This window comes from Podarcis liolepis (assembly GCF_965112155.1).
Source record: "Podarcis liolepis genome assembly, chromosome: 4".
NCBI lineage: Eukaryota > Metazoa > Chordata > Lepidosauria > Squamata > Lacertidae > Podarcis > Podarcis liolepis.
This window is the reverse complement of record NC_139558.1, coordinates 34,996,112-35,018,425: the sequence shown is the minus strand read 5'-3', so window position 1 is coordinate 35,018,425 and position 22,314 is coordinate 34,996,112. Positions and strand designations below refer to the sequence as shown.

General features: G+C 45.9%; 1 protein-coding gene across 1 annotated transcript; it reads right to left on the bottom strand.

Annotated features, from left to right (window-relative positions):
• Positions 1-2,024: 2,024 nt before the first annotated feature.
• On the bottom strand, positions 2,025-20,984 carry CHST7 (carbohydrate sulfotransferase 7). Its single transcript, XM_083502016.1, has 2 exons — positions 18,681-20,984; positions 2,025-5,933 (listed from the first exon to the last, which is right to left on the bottom strand). Exons 1-2 carry the CDS (start codon positions 20,200-20,202, stop codon positions 5,929-5,931), a joined length of 1,527 nt encoding a protein of 508 aa, XP_083358142.1. The 5' UTR covers positions 20,203-20,984; the 3' UTR covers positions 2,025-5,928.
• Between the last annotated feature and the right edge of the window lie 1,330 nt (positions 20,985-22,314).

Genomic DNA, 22,314 nt, shown 5'->3' with positions numbered 1-22,314 from the left:
TTTACTCAAGACAAGTTTTGCTGACTTCAGTGGGGCTCAGATCCAAGTCAGTGCATAAAAACACCTTTAAAACCAGATGTCATTTATCCCTTCTGTGATGGCATGTGTCTCTCATCCTTAGAAGGATGAGGTCCTTCCCAAACACTCTTTAAAAAATGATCCAATAATAACACAGTTCTTTTCTCAAAGCGGGTCCATGAGCCACAAGCTGAAGCAACAGATGTTCCTACAGAACAAGGGGAAAGGGTTGGGGTTTTTTTAATAGCATTATTGCGTAAATAGCACTACTTTGCCCTTAAAACTAGCCTTTCCTTAGATTTCGTATCTCAAGTTACTTAACGCTGCAATCCTAAACGCAATTAGCTGGTAGCAAGTCTCATTGGTTACGTCTGAGTAGACATGCCTAGGATTTCACTGTAAGTTTCAGTAAGATAAAGTTGCCCAAGAAATGCATTTAAGTGCAGTTACTCTTTTAAGAGCTGATATTTGAGGCTGCTATACCTCTTTTAGTGCATAGTCTGGCCATCATCGCACATGGAGAAAAAGGTGTGAGAACTTGGTGATGGGTCTTCAGCAATTACTGTGTTTGTGGCAGCAGCCCTCTTGCCAGCTGTGAACAGCTGCAGCAACTGCTGTACACTTTAGCCACAATCCTATGTGGAACTCAGGTGTCATGGAAATCAGTGCCCACCTAAACGTGTGCTGATTTTAAGATGAGTTAATACCTTTCATTTGAAAAAGCAGCTTTGGTTTTGTTTGTTTTTTAACAGTAGAGGTGTGAAACCTGAAGGCCTCCAGTTCATTTTATGTAGCCCCCAGTGCTTCTGAAGCTGCGGATTTTAAGTGCATGTTTTCTCTTTCCCTGTAGCTTCAGCTGTTTGATAAAAATAAATTGAATGGTTTTGCAAAACTGGAAGTAGGTTTCTGTCATATATGCATGTGCATAGCCAGTAAAGTATTCAATTTTCTTTCAAAAATGGCATCTATATTGGTCTGTTGTACAGTGGTACCTCGGGTTAAGAACTTAATCTGTTCTGGAGGTCCGCTCTTAACCCGAAACTGTTAAACAGGTTAAGAATGGACCTCCGGAACGAATTAAGTATGTAACCAGAGGTACCACTGTACCTATTTATCTACTTGCACTTCGTGCTTTCAAACTGCTAGATGGCCAGGAGCTGAGACCAAGCAATGGGAGCCTACCCCGTCGCGGGGATTCGAACCGCCAACCTTCTGATTGGCAAGCCCTAGGCTCTGTGGTTTAACCCACAGTGCCACCCGTGTCCCTATGTGCTGTAGCTAGCCTTAAAACCCACTATCTCATGTACTTTAGGTTTGGCATGTGCTTACAAGAAAGTTAGCAGCCACAATTTAAGAAGGATGTTGACAAGCTAGAACGTGTGCAGAGGAGGGCGACCAAAATGATCAAGGGTCTGGAAACCAGGCCTTATGAGGAAAGATTGAAGAAGCTGCGTTATGTTCAGTCTGGAAAAGAGGAGACTGAGATGAGATTATGATAGCCATCTTCAAATATCTCAAGGGCTGTCACATGGAAGGAGGGAACCAGCTTGTTTTCTCCTGCTCTGGAGGGTAACTGGCTTCAAGTTACAAGAAAGGAGATTCTGACTAAACATCAGTAAAAACTTTATGACAGTAAGAACTAATCGACAGTGGAACTGTCTCCCTTGCGGGGAGGTAGTCTCTCCTTCCTTGGGAGGTTTTTAAGCAGAGGTTGGGTGGCCATCTGTCGTGGATACTTTAGCTGAGATTCCTGCATTGCAGGGGTTTGGACTAAATGACCTTTGGGGGGTCCCTTCCAACTCTGATTCTATGAGTTTTAAAGTAGTTTTGCTCCTCTCTCTCCCCCGTATACACTCTTGTGTTCTTTATGCTAAGATGCACGTTCACCGAAAGCCAGGAATTGAACCGATTATCTCTTGTAAACATTTTTATGACTATAGCAGCAAAACGCCTCCACAGACAGAAAGCAGTCATGTCTTACAAGGCTAGCGGCAAGAAGTGTCGTATTTGACGGCGAGAGCCCTGTGCAAGCCCTTTATTCGTGCTTATTCTATTTCAGTGTACATTTTGTGCCACATAACATTGCTTTCAAACAAGACAAGGGTCTTAATACAAGTTGAGTTTCCCTGCATGTGATAGTGCAAGTCTGAAACGCTCAGTTCCTCTTTTAAGGTAATCCAGAGATCAAGTGGTTCAAGAATTCACAAAAATGGACCCTTTAAATTACACTGTGCTATTTACATATAGAAATATGGGCAGAGCAATCCAAAGGGGTTGAGAGTGAGAGAATGAAAAGGCAGAGGAACCATCAAATTCAGACTCCTATCATGCTTGTTCTGGTGGTGGTGGTCTATTTTTCTTTCCTTTTTGGGTTTTTCTTTGGCTTATTTTTATGATTGTCTTTCTAATTGGTTGCAGTGGGGAGAAAACAAGCCAGTTCCAAAGCTAGTTTACTTACTGCATTGCATGTAAATACAGTCGTATCTTGGATCCCGAACTCACTGGAACTCAGACGTTTTGGCTCCCAAGCGCCGCAAACCCAGAAGTGATTATTCCGGTTTGCAAACGTTCTTGTGGAACCTGAACGTCTAATGGGGCTTCGTGGCTTCTGATTGCCTGCAGGAGCTTCCAAGGTACGGCTGTAGTCAAAAAACTGCTCTGTTAAAGTGCAGTTTGACTTTTGCAAAGTGCCTTTTTAATCATTTATCAGGTGTTCGGGGGGGGGGGGACAACAACACTTGGCCTGCTCTTTTCATATTTGAATGGTTTCCCGCAAACTCGATTTCCCCCCATCCAGCCAAGCCTTGCCCATAATGTGCTCTGTGTAAAAAGCCCCATATACGAACCCTTTTTTCGTATTTGAACTTGGAAAAAGAGTTCCCATGCAATTTGTTCATCGGTGAGATAGTGCAGTGAGAGGTTCGTTTGCATTTTTAGAAGCTGTAAGTGCCTTGGAAAAGCTATTGTGTTGCTACTGACTTCTTTAGCAGCACTGGCCTATGAGGGCCAAACTGGACGCTCTAATCAAAGTGTAGCTACTGCCCCTAATAACAACCTTGCATCAAGTTCCCCTTCCGATGCCCTGTACCGTGTATTAATGGAAACGCATATGATGTGGCATGTGGTGTTAGTTCCCCTGCCCACCCACTAGTAGCTAATGATACAGCATGGGAGGGTGAAGAAATACATGCAATGTTAAATACACTAGCAGAAAATCATGAAGTATTTCCACTGTTTCCCTCCATTAGTGCCAGGCAGCTCTGGGTTCTCCCCATCCAATTTCCACCCCTCCCAACAACTCTGTGAGGTAGATTACCCAGCAAGTTGTACTGATGAACAGGGATTTTGTCTTATATGGAGTCTGCCCTCTGCCCCATCTAGTTCAATATTGTCTACACTGAGTGGCAGCTGCTCCCCAGGGTTTCAGTCTGTCTTAGACTGAATGTGGGACTTTCTGCATGCAAAGCAGATGCTCTTCCAACTTGGCCATGACCCTTCCTCGAACCTGGCTTCCCATGCTCCCAAGGCTGATGCAACACCACACGGCCACAGTTACAGCTGAGTGGAAGGGAAACGCCACATGGTGGTGTAGCCTTAGTTTCTTCATTGCCTCCCAGTTTCCTTCCTTCCTTCACTGTCCTCCTAACTCTAGCAGAGAGAATTAAATGCCATGTCCTTAAATGAATGAATGTCTTTATATGTATATCTGTCTTTATATGTTTTACTCAGACAAGGCTCTACTGGTGAGGGCCACATGCAAACCATGAACTATCCCACATTGGTTTTAAGTAAGAAGCTAATGTGCACTGAAAGCACATTCAAAACTCATTATAATGTAAGACGGAACTAAACTATGTTGTTGTAATATGTGGCATGTGCTATAAATGAGGCGCTCCCAGTTGGAGAACAAGCACCACTTGAGCCAATCTGTCAAATAGATTAAGATTCCCCATGTATGGGTTTGAAATAAGGGTTTGCTCAATATCTGTTGCACCCTTACATGGTACAAGTCTAAGGCTGCAATCGTAAACACACTTACTTTGAAGTAAGCTCTGTTGAACAAAGTGGTGCTTTCCATAAAGAACAGCTGCAGCTGTAAATATGCAGGACTCACAGCTAAAGCTATCCTTCCAGCCCAAATCCTAATTCATTTTGTCCTGTGCCTCCACATTGTGCAAGATTCCTGCAGTGCAGTGGGTTGGAGTAGAGGACCCTTGTGGTCTCTTCCAGCTCTACAATTCTGTTGTTCTTCTGCTCTGTTAAAAGGTTGCTAGTTACCACTATTTTTAAACAGTGTTGTGAATAAAGTGAAAAGGCTAGTCATGAGGTTGTGAGGCTCAGATGCCATATATCTACTGCGGCCTGGTCCTGACTTTAAATCTGTTTTGCACAAGTTGGCTCAAAACACTTCTACAATGAAGCTGGGGAAAGTGAGAAAAGATGCCCACTTCTACGCCTCCATATTAAAAACTACTTTTTGCACCTCCAAACCAAGGTCCTTGGCAAGAACAGAACAGGCAGAGAGGCAAAGTTAGTATGCTGCAAACTAATCTTCTGAAGAGAGCTGTACTTAATATTCTGAGCAGCATACCTGTGTTTGCACAAATCAAGCACTAAATATATGCTTCAAACAAAAAGGTCTCTCAATATTGGATTAGAATGTTGGCCCTCTAACTTGAAAGTCTATTTATAAAGTTCACTTATGGGTCAGTTCAAACACAATCTACACCTCTCATCTCCAATTACTTGTAGTAATGGCATTCTTTCATAGGCACACAGCCTAGTAACAATCACCACAATGTTTCAGTTCCTACCACCCAAAGTTCCTCTAATGTTTCTTAAAGTTAAAAATAAGCATGTCGGGAAATATTGTGTGTTTTGGCAGTTCGATCACAGCCTAATATTTTGTTCTCAAAATAAATTAAGTTCCTGTATCTTATATATAGCCTGAATGAAACAATGCATGTGTGTAGTTTTTTTCAGATCACTGGCAATCTTCACTTCCTGGGTGACCAGCCCCATTTTTAATGTTAAACCTTTTTAACAAAATGAGACAGTCAAATAAAAAGAGCACGAGAGTCAGAAAAAAGGAGTGGAAGATACATTGGCCTCCACATCTGAATAGGTCGAAAGCTACTACCTTATTTCAACAGTCTACCATATACCGGTACCTTCTCTAGGCAGGACTCTTGAGTGTCAACCTCAGTCTAGAACAGGGTTTCCCAAATGTGGGTCTTCAGTTGTTGGACTACAATTCCCATCATCCCTGACCACTGGTCCTGTGAGCTAGGGATGATGGGAGCTGTAGTCCAACAACAACTGAAGACCCAAGTTGGTCTATATACTTGATTGGATTTAGGCTTACTCATCATGCTTGAAGTAGATCTAATGAAAGGTCTAAGTTGGTCACTCATGACAAACTTGTTACACTGATTTCAGAGGTTTGCTCTAATCATGAATAAACCTGGATCCAACCTACTGAGCTAAAGTTTTCCCTCTATGAAATGATCAGGACACTTAGGATTCTAAAAACAGTACCAGAGACCCTAAGCAAAACACCACTCGTTTGTATTTTAACTTCACGTAAACAGTAGTCCAAGTACTGACAGTTTTTTTAAAAAGTAGTCTCTTGGAGGAAACAGTAGCACTTACGATCGGCAACACACGGGGAGACGGAAGAAAGAAGTTGAGGCACTCCACAAATGGAGGGCTACAGTTATTCATATTGCACCATGAAACCTTCCGTATGGAGGTCCTCATCACAATAACGTCCATTTCGTTAAAGCTAGCCAGTATTCATTCTGCCAGGCAGAACCTATAGTAGAAGCTGCATTTCACTGAAGTTTCCAGTGTCCGTGGAATACACAGCTGCTCTTCCATGTCCTCTGTCACGGGGCAACCGCTGGCCAGTTAGCCTGAGGAGTTGAGAAAAAACAACAACCCCAATGTTTGGGTTAGAAGATAACTTCAGCAGCAAAGTGCATAAATTTTAAATAAACTGGTGCAAGCACATACCTACTCAGTTCCTTACATTCTCCCGAGCCTAACCTGTATTATATCCCAACAGGCAAACAGGTTTTCCATCATTAACTAATGCCTACCAGGGCTAAATAACATCAGCAAAACTATTTTTGTTTTGTTTTTATTGGCTTAAAGCAACAATATAGCAGCAGACAACAATATAGGCAGAGTTACTACAATTTAGTAAGTTCTACTTAAGAGCAGAACCAGTGAAATTAATGGACCTAAGTTGGTCATGGTAATTAATTTCAATGTGTGTGCACTGTACACTAGCAAAGACTTAATCTACTTGTCAATCCTTATATAGTTGCAGTCAGCTAAGAACCACTTATGAGGTGCTATTGCTTATCAGGTATTGTCTCCAGAAGAGGGGCCTTGCCTCTACCCCTCACAATTCCCTTGTGTGACAGTAGTGTTGTTCATGGGCTGCATACCAGTGGGTGGATGGGGCCATACACCCACACACCTTGGTGCCCCCCTTGCTCTGCACTTAAGAAAAGACAGAAGCTGGCCATACAAGGGGGGCGGGTGGAATCTCTCCCTGTATCTCCCAACTCCATTTGTGTCCTCACTGTGGGGTGGGAGGCATCGGGAGGTTATTTCTCAGTGCACAGAGAAGAAATGCAGTGGTAGTAGTTTGAAGGCATGGCAGAAGAGATTGTTAGGAAACAGGAAGCGGGGTGGCTTAGGAAGAGTGATGGGGTGAGATTAAGAGGCCTGGTGGGCAGACTCAAAGCTCCCTACTGTTGCTTTAGTACAAGACTCGGTTTAGGTGAAAGCACCCCCCAAAGCAGATAGCTATGATCACATCATCAATACTGTGGTACCTTGGGTTAAGAACTTAATTCATTCTCAAGGTCCGTTCTTAACCTGAAACTGTTCTTAACCTGAGGTACCACTTTAGCTAATGGGGCCTCCTGCTGCCGCCGCCTGATTTCTGTTCTCATCCTGAAGCAAAGTTCTTAACCCGAGGTACTATTTCTGGGTTAGTGGAGTCTGTAACCTGAAGCGTCTGTAACCCGAGGTACCACTGTATAACTTATCAAACAGTAATGCTCAACAAGAGAAACTATTATTTCCAATAATGATTTTTCCCCCCACCCTAGGTTTTGCCAGCTATTATCTTTTCTATTCTCATAAACTGTTTAGAATAAAGTTGTTTGCCTTCTCATTGCAATATTAAAGGGCCCTGGGAAGGCTTAGATTAAAATTAACGGTAGGTCGGGGTACCAAGGAGTTTGCCTGTGTGAAATCATACATATTTTCATGACCTCATGCTCACCTATTTCCCACCACAACCACCAAGTTAAACAGAGCCTGAACAAACTTATCTTTTTTATCTGAGAAACCAGCATCAAGGCTAGATCAGATAATGTAACACTTTTCTTAGACTTACGTTTCATGAAAGATGATACTGCGAAAATAAGAACTGGGGAAGATTGAATTAAGCTGAGCAAACCCCAAAGACTTAAATATTTATTTTTATCAAAGATGTTTGATCCATATGGAAGAAGGGAACGTCTTAGTTTGGTAAGGTTATTTCAAATGGAAACCATATTGGACAAAACACAGCTGATTCTTGTTTATGGTTAGTGAGGCACAATGGACTTCTTAAAATGCGTTGTTATAGGTAAACGCTCCTCGTTTTCTTTTCCCCCAGGTCACATACTATATTAAAGAGAGAAAGCTTTTAAAAATTCATGTTATGGCAGTCCATTTGGCTACTTTTCCACATTAATTTTGCACACTGTGCAGCTAGCTCTGGCAGCTTCCAGTAAGGAGTGAGTTTATCTAAGTTCTCCAAAAGCAGTGGAATCAGCAAGAATGCAGAGAATGCAAAGGAGAAGGGCAAGAACTGTTTCCATAACTTTTCTTGTTGAGCTGCTGGGCCAGCCCTACCCTTGGGCAGTGTGAGAAACAGAGGAAGCTGCTTTATACTGAATCAGACCACCTAGCTCAGCAGTGCCTGCACTGACTGTCAGCAGCTCTCCAGGGCTTCAGGCTGGGAATGTCTCCCAGCCCTACCTGAAAATACCAGGCATTGAACCTGGAGCCTTCTGCATGCCAGGCAGATATTCTGGAACTGAGGTATGACCCTTTTGCTCTATCTCAGGCAGTCGATGCTAGAGGGCAATGGCCAGCAGCCTCCCTGGCCATTCCTTTCCATTGGAGGTCAGAGCCACACAGCCTGTCTAGTTTTAAAGATACAACATAAGCAGCAGCAGCAGCCAGGACCTTTGGGACTGCCCATCAATGGTTAGCATCTTGACCTCAGACTGAGCAGGGACACGTGTCTTCCCCACTGCAGTGAAATGCACTGAATTCCTGTTTGCATTATGGAAATGATTTCCAAATTTGCATTTCTGCCTATATATATATATATATATATATATATATATATATATATATATGCTTTCGTAGATTTTCACGGGTACAGGAATGCAGGTTTTGGTGTCTTCGGGTGTCTTCCCGTGTAAGAGTTGGGGTGTCTAGGCGACGTTTCGACGAGGTCTCACTCGTCATCTTCAGGCTGGTGTTTTCGGCTTCTTGTTACTGGAACAGAGCAGGATCTCAGTGTTTGAGTTCCTATAAATACTGTTGAGGGGGTGTGGTGTATAGCCTCCAACGTTCTGGGCAGAGAGGAAGTTCCCAGGTTAGTGTGCCTTTTCTTCTTTTGTTCCTTAATTACTTGAGGGATATCTTGAGTGATTTCTTGAGTGATATTCTGAGTACCACTTAGGTGGGTCATTAGGTGTGGATTAGTTGCTAAAGCTTTCGTGTCTTGACCTCTTGAGCTTGTGAAGAGTTTTTCTGAGAAGATGGCTGTACTGCACTTAGTTGTGCTCTGGCTTGGCTTCGTGTATAGGGGCGAGCTGTGGTTTTGTGCCCTGTGCCAGCCGGATCTGTGTAGGGATTGCAGGGGGGTGCAGCATCCGGAGGTGCCACTATGGTTTGGCTACTGGATGGTGTCTGTAATTTATCTGTGGAGAGGGTCTGGGTTTGGGTCTGGTGTGGTTGATTGGTGATGGCGTTCTGTGTGCCTCTGGTTCTGGTGTCGGTTTTTGTGGGGAGGGCTAATTTCCAGATGTCTGGCAGGCGGGACGTGTCGTCACGCTTGTTCATGTTGTGAGGGTGTTTCTCTATCTCGATGGCTTCCATGATTATTCTCTTGTGGTGATGTTCCATGTTAATTTTGCAGATTCCAAATTGCTCTTTAACATGGAACATCACCACAAGAGAATAATCATGGAAGCCATCGAGATAGAGAAACACCCTCACAACATGAACAAGCGTGACGACACGTCCCGCCTGCCAGACATCTGGAAATTAGCCCTCCCCACAAAAACCGACACCAGAACCAGAGGCACACAGAACGCCATCACCAATCAACCACACCAGACCCAAACCCAGACCCTCTCCACAGATAAATTACAGACACCATCCAGTAGCCAAACCATAGTGGCACCTCCGGATGCTGCACCCCCCTGCAATCCCTACACAGATCTGGCTGGCACAGGGCACAAAACCACAGCTCGCCCCTATACACGAAGCCAAGCCAGAGCACAACTAAGTGCAGTACAGCCATCTTCTCAGAAAAACTCTTCACAAGCTCAAGAGGTCAAGACACGAAAGCTTTAGCAACTAATCCACACCTAATGACCCACCTAAGTGGTACTCAGAATATCACTCAAGAAATCACTCAAGATATCCCTCAAGTAATTAAGGAACAAAAGAAGAAAAGGCACACTAACCTGGGAACTTCCTCTCTGCCCAGAACGTTGGAGGCTATACACCACACCCCCTCAACAGTATTTATAGGAACTCAAACACTGAGATCCTGCTCTGTTCCAGTAACAAGAAGCCGAAAGCACCAGCCTGAAGATGACGAGTGAGACCTCGTCGAAACGTCGCCTAGACACCCCAACTCTTACACGGGAAGACACCCGAAGACACCAAAACCTGCATATATATATATATATATATATATATATATATATATATATATCATATATATATATCAGCATATGCAAATTGGTGCAAAGCTGTATCATCTCTCGTCCTCTATGTTTGCTGATGTGTAACCCGTGATCTTAAAGGGAGGGTGTAAATAAATTTAAAAGCCAAGCACTGTGGGACAAATGCAGCCTCTGTGCTCTTGCTGAAGAGGGATGGTAAAGCCTATATTGCACACACACCCCGTGGAAATTAACCAGCTTAGATATCTGCTTGGTATGAAATTCTTATTGGCGGAAGATAGCCCTCTGCTCATACATGTAAATTCTGTATTTTTATTCAGTGCACAGAAGCCAAAGGATTGGACAATTTATTTTCAGCTAGGAAACAGATGAAATGTATGCTCAGCCTCACTCAGTCTTGCTGGGGGACTGGGTGAATATAGGTCACCGTCAGAGCTTAACACTTCAGTGGTCTCCTGGTGCTAAATACCTTGCTAGACACTCTCAACAGTATGAGGTTAATCAGGCTGACCTGTTGTGAAACCAGGGGCACAAGACACAGCTTGAAATTTCTTTCAGACATACCAAACCAGCCAAGGAACTATCCAAAGCACACAAACAATTATATGATAGGAGGAAAGGTAAACATTAATATTTGAGCACTCTGGCAATATAAGTAAGGATTTTAAGTTTTGGGTTTTTTCTTCTTTATGGTTTCAAGGTGGATATAGTTTTACACTTTTTTGCTCCTGCGGCACCTCCTTAAACACACACACACACACACACACACACACACACACACAAAACCACCCCTTTCACTATCACCTGTTCTCAGTCTTTATCCAGAAGCTGATTGTATGAAAAACCAGAATCTGCTTTATTCATTTTATTTTGCTCATCATATGTTGAGTGATATGAGAGCCTAACCGCACAATCATAAAAGCTTACATTTAAGTCGGGTGGGGCTTACTTTCAGGTAAATGAGTACAGGGTTGCAGTTTTAAGTTTTACAGTCCTAATTCCGCCTACCTGCCAGCAAGCCCTATTGAATTCAATAGGAATTCCTGAGTAGGCATAGTTAGGATTGTGCTGTAAGGCATTTTGCACTCTGTGCTTAAGCTAATTCCACAATAATCAAGTGGCTGAAAATTTGTGTTGCGGGGCTGGAGGGCATTAATCCACTCCAATGGTTTGCAAGCACTTTCTTCCCATTAGCTTTCCTTTCCACAAAGCCAATGCAGAGCCCCTAATGAACACATCTGCCTAGCAAATTCTAAAGTGGGACAATTAAAAATTGAAAGCAGAGATAGAGAGCCTGCCATGCTTCCTGACTGTTGCACTGTGAACAAGCGGACTCTTAGTTATTTAGACTCCACCTCCTCCCCCCCCCCCCGAGTTCAAGATGGGTATTCCCACCCCCTCCTTTCCGCACAATCCTGAGTGGCAATGACTGGCTGAGCGGAGATTTGAACCCTGATCTCCCAGGTCCTAGTCTGACCACACAACCCAACTCTGCTCTCTTAAGTCTTTCTCCGCTGAGGTGCTAAGTAAAAGGGAAGCCCTAGGAATGCTCTTTGCCTCTTTACTTACGCTGTTTAACATTAGTAAATTTGTGTGCAAGGTGGTTAAGATTTTGCTCTTATTAGATGCAAGCCACCAGCAGTTTAATTATTTTTCTCTCTGTGTGTTGGATAAGGGATTTCCTCCTCCTCCATCCAGCTCAGTTACACCTAGTTAAACCCTTTAAAGGCAAAGGATTTGCATGAGTGTCAAGGGGCACAGGCTGACCCACATTAATGCCTGAAGAGGAAATAGCCTAGTTGGACTAATCTGTCATCATTCTTAAGTTCGGCAGCACTGACAGCTACTGCAGCAGAGCAGCGGGGAGAGGAGTTTATCTATAAAAGACTAACAGGGACCATCCTGCAAACCTTAAAGCACTTCCAAGTCTCATTTATTTCATCAGCAGAGGTTTAAGCATGAGCCTACGTAATATTCTCTTTTTTTAGGTTATTGATAACTATCATCAAGTGAAGTAGCCTATGGGCAGCAGCCAAATGGCTTAAGGTGATATATGGGAAATATCATTACATTGCCAAGTCAAAAGCATGAGCAGTATTGAAAATGTTAAGAACACTCATTACTTTAAGGAGTGGAGAATGAAAACATGGCACTACATTACAGTGACTAAAGGACAATGGAAAGAATATTAATGGACATTAAGGAATCAACTAATGGGAAAGACCTATTACCATTATTAACCCTCCTCTTTATGAGTATATGACTCTTTCAGAATAATGACTAGCAGTAGGTCACTTTCTCTGCATAACTGCATGCTTGGGCACATCAAAAAGTGCATCCAATCAGTTCAATACTGTGACATTGTTAGGGGGAGCATGCAGATCCAGACATACATCTATATGAAGAACATGCATAGAACTTTGCTTTCATATACAGACTGGGGCAAGCATTATCCTTTTAGTAATGCAGTGCCAAATTACAGCATCCTGTTTTGTTTACTGTTATGAAACGCACCAGCCACTTCTCAGGATTTAATAAGTAATAAGACCGGCAAGACTGAACAGCTACATTAAGCTCAACCCTGGAAACCAAAAGGTACATTCAAACAGTTAGGATGTTTTGAGGACAGCCCTACGGATCTAAGGTGGTTATGTGAGTGAGCCCTGTCCAGGATGCAGTAACATCATCTGAAGTTGAACAGGAACGGATTTGTTTCTAGATTTTACCTCTCTGATTCAATCACTCTCATCCTGACATTACCATTTGCACAAGAGTAATATTCCCATCGTTCGGTCCCAGCTCCTGCCCACCTAGCAGTTCGAAAGCACCCTTAAGTGCAAGTAGATAAATAGGTATCGCTTTCTAGCGGGAAGGTAAATGGCGTTTCCGTGTGCTGCGCTGGTGCCGGCTCGCCAGAGCAGCTTCGTCACGCTGGCCACGTGACCTGGAAGTGTCTCCGGACAGCGCTGGCTCCCGGCCTCTAGAGTGAGATGAGCGCACAACCCTAGAGTCTGTCAAGACTGGCCAGTACGGGCAGGGGTACCTTTACCTTTAATATTGGTAGGACTACACCCACATATGAGAGCTGTGCTAATATGCTTTTGAGATTCTTTTCATGCAGCTGCCTCACCTGCGTTTAAGATCTTTCATCATTATTGTTATCACAGCAATTACCTGAAGCAAAAATGTAGGAAGCAGCACATTCTGCTGACAGCTGCTGCTGCTCCATCTCTCTGTACGGGTCTGCCTTAAGAGGAGTAATATTTTATTTCTCTTGCTTTCAGAAAGCTTTTCCTGGTGATTATTTCAAGACATTTGAGGCAATGGAAACATGTTGAGCCAAATTTCTGCCTAAGCAGCTAAATATGCCCGATTCTTGGCACTAATCTATAGTTTCAAGACTCAGGGGTGTTGATGCTTGTGTCCTGAATCCCAATTTATATGGCGCAATCTCCTTTGTCTCTCAACCCTTAAATACAAGCTTTGTGGGTCACGCCCCTGGGATTTTATGGTTTTTCCTGCAGCTGTTCTTAAAACTCCGCACTTCCCACTCTTGCAAAGGGACTGCTTTTGCTTAAGCTCTGAGGTCATTAGAAGTTCTAGCTGCAAATGTATTCTTAGCCCCTCACATCACAGTAGGCCACCTCCCAATAGTCTCTTGGCACCACACCACCACCATTCTGGGCACTTCCCAAAAAACAAAACAAAAGGAGTTTGCTCTCCAAACAATGCATACTGCAAATAAACAAAGAAATCTTGATGGCAAAATGCCTTTATGTGGAAAAACTGGGACCATTCATTTGTTGTTAGCAAATGAAGAAACTGAGTTTCTTGGGGATTCTTTAATGCCAATGTAGAGACCGCATGTGAAACATGCTATGTTTATGGGTGTTTTGTTTCTTAATTAAAAAAGAAACCTAGCAAATTCCAAGGCAGGAACATTGTTGGCTTGGACATAGCTGTATTGTGACAACCCTGCAAAGCTTTCTCTTTTCTCAGAGCCCCAAAATTATCACTTGAATGATTTACAGTGCATTTATTGTTTCAAAGATGTAAATAGGGCCCTTTCAGCTACTTGCCATAATCCCTCTTCAGTAATTGCTTCTCTCCCCCTCCCCCCCCAAAAAACCCTCCTTAATGTGCTTTGCATAATTGCCACTTTATACACCAGCTTCTCATTATTATTTTGTAGAAATCTTCCTTCTGGGGGGAAAAAGTGGCTATCACTAATACCCAATCATTCTAGATATATTATATGCTTGCGTTGCAGGAAACACATTGAAAGACTGAGGTCCAAAATATATTTATACTACACAAGAAAGGAAAGGGAAGTTTCCCACTATGAATGGCAACTCCCATCTTTCAAGCATAGCCTTTTGCATTACATTAAATGGCTACGGGTGATATAAACAACTTGTCTGGCCACCAATGCAATGAAATAAATAAATGCCTTCTTGCTGCCATACCACGGCAAACACAGATGCCTTCTTTGGAGGAACTTAAGTTGCACACCAGTGTTTTCAGAAAGCATGACTCTGTAGCAGGATCAGATTAAAGTAAAGGAAGGAAGGAAGCCAGAAAGCTACCGAGCATCTATATGCAAGTGTTCAAGCAGATGTTGCCTGAAGGGCAAAATCCTCCTCCTCCTCTCACTCTGGTAGTAGCTAGAAGAGCTTTGTATGAGGGAGAACAGAAGCAGCTTCAAATATGTTATAACCATTTATAAGATGGAAAGATACTGCCCTGTTTTTCTCAAATCATACCAAAGTGAAAAATAATAGGGATGTTTCTATCCTTCTTAATGCTTCTACTATCTGTCAAAGTGAGGGCCAGGGGGGACCTCCAGCTGTTGTTAAGACTCCTGTACCTGGCATGCCAGATGCTTTTGGACTTTAATTTATTCATTAAAAGCCCTATCAGATCCAGCCAGCAAGGGCCATGTTCAGGTTTTATTGTGGGAGCTGTCGTCCCAACAACATCTGGGGCAACACAGATTCCTCATTTGTGACGAGGATGGCTATCTATCTGTCTGTCTGTCTGTCTGTCTATCTATCTATCGCTGTCAATGAATTACCGTATAGGATTTTTAGTTCATCATATGAGATGCTCTTCAGCTGTATTTATGATTTTAGCCTAACTTGTCTAATGTTGCAATCCTATACACACACCTTACTGGGAATCCGTGATACTCAATTTGATGAGTATCTTTCTTCCGAGTAGATGTTGATCGAGGATTGCGCTGTGAAAGTTGCAGCCCCTAATTGCAATCCTGCCTCAGTACACCAGCTCGGAGACAAATTCCACAGAGATCAAGAGATGGGTTAGCTGAACCTATGCATGTTTAATCACCAAGTCCCACTGAGTTCAATGTGGCTCACTTCTATGTGCGCATGTAACTGCAGATTTCCAAATAAGCATGTGCAGAATTGGATCGTCAAGTCATAACTGGATCTACTGATGTTCTCTGTAGTGTAACATACTATACCATAATAATAAAAAACTACAGTCAGGTTCCAAAGCTTCCTTCTACAATGGTGGCAATAGTGATTTCTCAGCTATTTTTCTTCCCAATAATTTTAATGCATTGGCTGATTCTTGATCTGGGGGTAATCCCTTATTTGAGGTTCCTAGTCTGATTTCTGTATCAAAGTAGCAGCTATATAAAATGGATTTGTAACCTTAAATACCCTCTGCAGGTTTATTAGAATGTCCCCCCAAAAAACCCTCGGGTTTCACCCAGAAAAACTGCATCAACTCAAATTTTAGCCTGCAATAGTTACACAAATGGAAAAGCTTTCTCACCAAGCTTGCCAAGGTTAATTTGAAACTGTTAGGAAGCATTTGGATTTGTTTGTATGCCAGACAGCATTTAAAATCTGAGAGGATGTTGTTGTAGCAATAGGATGCAAACCTCTGCATCAGTCAGGAAGCTGGGGAAGTTAGCTCTTCCCCCTTGAGGGTCCATGGATCCCCTGAAAACAAGCCTATTCTGAAGGAAATGAATCATGGCTACCAGCTTCACTGATACTCTGTTTCTCAGTAGTCTTTACAATTCATTCAATATAACATTACTTACTTAATTTTTTTTATTTAACGGGGCTTATATACCACCCAATCACCAACATCTCTAAGTAGTTTACTTAAATATACATTAAAATATATGCTCTATCTGACAAATCCATACTAGGTAAGACTCTATTAAACAAACAAAACTCCTACAATCTTTACTTTTCCAAAGAAACTAAGTTTTTTTAAAACAATAACCAAAAACATAAATCCCACAGATGTTTTATTAACTGCCAAGTTCCTTCCAAACCTCACTGTAACCAAATGTTAACTGAGGGTCTACACAAGCAAAAGTTTCCCTGCCCCTTATCTGACTGTTTCATAACCTACACAGTTTTATACTGTCTTATGCTATACCACCTACACCAAAGGGTAGAAAAAGTGTCACAGGTGAAAGCACCAGTTTCACATTACAAATGTCACCAGCAGCATAAATTTGTTTCCAAAAGGAACAATCAGTTCAGTGTGAGCTTTACTACTCATTTCAATAGGATCAGCGTATCTGCCTTTTATAGACTTTTTCTTTACACTGTTTCTCTCCTACTCAGTTGCACCAACCAATCCAGCAGTATGGCTTTCAACTTTTCGGAAACAGATACGCGTTAGTTTGCTTTTTGCTGTATTGTTCTCAAAACTTCAAAGTGTGATCTGCATTCTCCCCTCCCCAAGTGAATTCAGCCTGCAATATGATGCATGAACACTTATGAGTCACATTGAAACCCGTGGGACTTACTTCCCTGCACAGCATGAACTAGTTTCAGACACTGCACTAATCAGTTATGGAGCTATGGACACAAGCCCTTTTCTCTGAAAACAACCTTTGATCTTTCTTCTCAAACCTCTGCCTTAACTATTAGACCGAGGAGCATATTGTGCTCCTCCCAATCTTCTCATTTACTGTGCCCAGTCTGCAATCCTAATGATGAGCATTTACTTCTAAGGGAACGTGCATAAGGATTGGGCTTGGGGCGGCATGTCTGAGAGTTAAGGATGTAATCCCAACTCCATTCACCTGGGAAAACTCAACTTGCTTCTGAGTAGGCATGGCTAGGATTGCCCGGTTAGTTCTGACACGTATATACAATAATAAACAGTCTCCCCCTTTGTGCAGGTGCAAAGCGCTTCCCCCTCACTAATGAATGCTGATTTGCATATAATTCTGCCTGCATTACTGTAAATTCAATTATATGTGGGTCGGCTTTTAAAGACAGACTTGAAGCTTCGTTTACTACAGAATATAATTCTGGCAAGCGTATGTGACTCTTGTGTCACCACCATCAAAAGAGCTGCATTAGTTTGCGTCCAAGCTCATTTCAAAGCCTGACTTTTAAAACCTTAAAAAGCTTGCGACCCAGTTAACTGAACCATCCTACCCATACCTTTAACTCATCTCTCCCTCTCTCTCCTGCTCCCTCTCCCTCTCTGTTCCATCTTTGCTGATGGCAAAGCAGCTGCAAACCAAAAAGAGAGGTGATGTTTTGCACACATCTGTAGAATTGCCTCAACAGGGAGGCTTGCCTGGTACCAGCACTGCTTTCTTTCATGAATCAGGTTTTTAAAAACCCACCCTTTTCATTCTCAGGCTCTTAAACTCTATACATTTTTAGATTTTGCTGATGGTCATGTTTCATCTTCCAACTGTTTTGTTGTGTGTATTTGTTGCTGTGACATTTTAATGGTGCTCTCAGATCAGTTTTATTGAACGGTGGTACGGAAATACTTTAAACAAGAAATAAAGCCAGTATGTTACGGAGCAGCAAATCCAAAGTATGGTGTACATACATCCCTTGTCAGACAACATCACACTGGCTGCTCCTGGTGCGACCACCTGTGATGAATGGCTGGTGAACAGCACTGTCCAATTACGGTAGCTCTCAGGTCACGTGACTTGCCTTATAGACAGTATCATTTTCTTGCAGCCTAAGTGGAACTGCGTTCAGTGGACTTAACTTCTGGTGCGAACGGAAAAAGAAAAAGGCAGCTCACAAAAAGAAGAGATCCAGGGTGGCGGTGTGCATTTCATCCATTTTAAGAGTCTACCAATGCCAATCCTTTTAGTGAACCTTACTGCAGGTAAAGAGGCCTGGATGCACACTACTGTTACAGAGTTTTAACAGGAAAGGAGATATTCCTGCACTTAGACAAATGTTTGGAGTGGCACAGTTCCTCCCTTTTTCTGCAGAGTGGGATTAACCCTCTTCCTTAAGTGGATGGGACCAAATCCAGACATCAGCAATGAAAATCTGGACCACACAGGTCCCCCTAGATCACACACCCCTCTCCCCATGCCAGGAGCGCCAGTGACCGTGGGTGACATGCAGCGTGCATGGCCCTGGCACTGAAATTTGTGGGTGCCTGGCCCCTTCATGGGGTATTTTGTGGGTGCTTGGGCACCCAGGGCCCCAAGGAGTTGGCACCTATGCCCCATGGCCCAACAGGGGCAGCTATCCTTTCCCCCTGGCAATTCTCCTGTGGCCTTAATGTCTGCCTGCTAGAGAACCACAAACTCAAGTAGCAAACCGCCTCACTCTCTTCGCCCCTGAGGGAGAAAGATGCCCAAGGGAGGGTCAAAGGGACCGGAGGTGGGTCGGAGGCTACCTGGATGAGGAGGGCTGGGGCGCCCCCTGGAGGCCTCCTGCCGGTCGCCGTCCTCCTGGCCGCTGAGCGGGTAGGCGAGCAGGCGCATGGGCTCCCAGCAGGCCGCCTCCACCTCGCGCACCTGCTCGCGGCTGAGGCGCTCCCGCCAGGCGTGGATGGCTTCGCGCGCGTCGCGGGCGGAGATGAGGAAGGGGCGCTCGGAGGAGTAGGCGGCGCCGCGCGTCATGTTGAGCACGAAGTCCTCGAGCGCGGGCGGCGACGGCAGGTCGGCGAAGCGCAGCAGCCGGCGCAGCTGGGCGCGCGGCTCCAGCACCAGGTCCTCGTAGCGCAGCTGCGTGTAGCGCGCGCGCAGCCAGGCCGGCGCGCGGCGGGAGAAGAGCAAGTCGCGCAGCCAGGCCTGGCAGATCACCTCGAGGGCGCCGCCCAGGAAGAACTCGGCGCGGTGCTGCTGGCGAGGGTGGACCCCGGCCAGAGCCGCCGCCGCGGCGCCGCCGGCGAAGGGGGGCAGCAGAGGGTGGCGGCGGGGGAGTCCCCGGGGCTCGGCGGCGCGGTGGCGGCTCCGCAGCACCTGGATGCTCTCCCGCAGCAGCGCCTGCTTGGCCTTGAGGCGCGAGTTGTGGACGGCGCGCGGGTCGCGGAAGAGCTGCACCACGCGCAGGTCCAGCTCCGGGTCGCGCAGCAGCGGCAGCAGCGCGCCCAACTCCAGCAGCCTCACGTCCTTGATCACCATCACGGGGTACTTTCGGCACTCGGCCTCCAAGTCCCGCAGCGCCCGCGGAGGGCAGCTGCGCTCGCAAGCGGCGCCGTCCACCAGGCCCACGTCGGAGCGGGCCCGGGGCGCCGCGGGGCACAGCGGCGCGGAGCAGATCACTTTGTTGGTCCTCCAGCCGAAGATGCTGGCCGTGCTGAGGTTGACGCCGCCACCGCCTCCGCCGGGCAAGAAGGGCGCCAGCGGGTCTCGGGGCCCCGGCGGCGCTGCGTACAGGCGCAGGACCGAGAAGTCGCATCGGAAGAGCGAGCGCACCATGTCTCGCAGCGCGCCCTGCAGGCTCAGCGCGTCGCCCGGGTACAGCGCCTGCCACATGTGCCACATGGGCTCGTACAGGTAGAAGACGTCCGGGTGCTGGTTGAACAGCTCGCCCAGGAACGACGAGCCCGTGCGCCAGGTGGCGTGCAAGTAGATGTGGCGCTTCCCGCCCGCCCGGCTCCCCGGGCCGGCTTCGTCCGAGTCCTCAGACTCGTTCTTCTTCGCTTCGCGCCTGGGCGCGGGCGGAGCGGCGGCTTCTCCCGGTGGTGGTGCCGGCGGCGGCTGCCCTTCCCACGCCCAGTCCCCGAGCGCCTCCTCGAGGTCGGGGCAGCGGTGGGGCGGCGGCGGCTGCTGCTCCTTTCCCGCGCGCCCTCTCCTGGCGCCGTAGTCCAGCATGTAAGACACCAGCAGCAGGAGCAGCAGCGTGTAGAGCGCCAAGCCCAGCGCGAAGCCGCGGTGCTCCCAGCGCCACCTCCAGCGCCGCCGGCTCTTCATGGCGCTCTCCGGCCACGCCTGAGGGGAACAACCCAGGGCGCTGCCGCCGCCGCTTGCTGCTGAGGCGGGACTCGAGCGAGGAGGTTGCTGCCTGTTTGAAAAACAGCCACAAACTTGGAGAGGCGGAGGAAAGCGAAGGAGGCGGCGGCCCAGAAACACGCCCACACGCCGGCGAGTGTGAGGAGAAAGCGGCAGCCAGCCTTGCTTTCAAGTCGATCCCGCCGCCGCTCTGAGCCCAGACTGATGGGGTCGGTCTGGAAGCGGGTCGGTGTCCAAACAGTCTTTCTCCTGAGCGCATGTGCGCTTTCGCTCCCGAGAATCTGCAGGCTGCTAAGCCTGCGCGCTTCCAAACTTGATCCTAGACAAAGGCGCGCAGGGTCGGGGTGAGTTTGACACTTCCTGAGGACTCGAAGACTCAATGACGGAGCCCTTAACTAGTCCTCATGATTTAACATTGAGGCTCCCGTCTACATTTTTTTTTTTTTTTTTTTTGCAAAATAACTGTCAGTCGTCGCGGTACCTCTGCAGTGGAAAGCAGCAGGAGCGAGTTTGACATTTTGTACGCACGTTTTCCCTTTATGGCTCCAAATGCCCATTCAAAACAAAACAGAAAAAGCAGGGAAGTGCCTAGAGCAGCCCCTGGAGAGAATGGTCGCCACAGTCTCCTCCCATGTTGTGCTCATTCATTCATTCAACCTCCCTTCCGCCCCATAAGGAATGCTCAATGCAGATTCCGTTGTTTAAAAACAATATACCATAAAATCATAAACAGGTAAGAGCCAGTGGTTGTGTATGTGTGCTGACAAGACCCGGGTTCAAAGAATTGTTTGGCGATGTGACTTTGGGCTCCTCACACTCTCTGAAGGTGACCTCCTACCTTGTATAGACAGTGGTGCGGTGGTAAGTTTTGCAATGTAGGAATTTGCCGTGACACAGTGCCAGGGACTGCCCCAAAACGCAGGTTACTCTTGTGATCTACACTCACATATATACATCCCAATGAGCAAAAACACCAAGGAAATGTGTTTCCCTTGCAGTGTTCTGCTGACCAGGAGTACCTCTGTCTTGTCTGGATTAAGTTTCAGTTTGTTTGGTCACATTTATCCTATTACTTGCTCTAATCTGTTCAAAACCTCCAGTGTCCCTAGTTTGAGATGGAAGTGTGTGTGTGTGTGTGTGAGAGAGAGAGAGAGAGAGAGAGAGATTGGGAGATGCACCATGATGTCTGCATAGTGATGACAAAAAGCTCAAAATATTTGGGCAGCCTCCACAACAGTTTCCCGTGGCTGTTGAGAAGCATAGTTGACAATAGGAAAATGCTGAGAGACATGAAAGGCATCAAGCAGGAGTTCTCCAGCACCTCCTACAGAAATCTGACCTGTAGGAAGGACTGGAACCACCATAAAACAGTACCTCCAATGCCACCTGTCTAAACCAGGAGTGGACAGGAGGTAGCTAGCAGGGTGATCTGAAGTAGATCAGCAAGAATTTATGGCTCAAAATAGATTATTAATAGCAGCAACAAAATTACTCTTCCCTGGCCTACAATAAGCTGCTGAAACGAGGACAGCTCAGGGTAAGCAAGAGTGGCCTTTTTATACAGAATAATTTTGAGCTCCGTTCAGTTATGAGACTCAGAACAAATTTATCTAGGCTCAGGATTATTAATTCCTTAGTTAGCGTGTGTCTTTTGCCCCAAGCCCTCTTAGCTGACGGGTCTCGGAGTTATGACAGAACTAACACTAGATCTTAGCAGCCCAAAGCCTAGACCTATGTTTCCCAAACTTGGGTCTCCAGCTGTTTTGGGACTACAACTCCCATCATCCACAGCTAGCAGGACCAGTGGTCAGGGACAGGGCTGTCTTAAGCATATCCAGTGCCGTGGTGCAAAGCTCCCTCCGGCACCCCCCCCCCATTTCCCAGAGTTTTTTAGGGAAGACGGTGCTGCCGGCAGGGCTGGAGGAGGCAGGCAGCGGCTGGAGGGCAGCTCCTCTGGTGGGGAAGAGGCGGAGACTGGACGCGGCGCCTCCTGGCTCAGCTGGCCACTTCGTGCCACGGTGGCCATGGCAGACGGAGGCTCTGGGTGCGGTGCTGCTTCGGCGTGGCATGGCA

Bases quoted from the DNA above. Each gene is read 5' to 3' on its own strand.
- CHST7 (XM_083502016.1), bottom strand. From the start codon at position 20,202: ATGAAGAGCCGGCGGCGCTGGAGGTGGCGCTGGGAGCACCGCGGCTTC.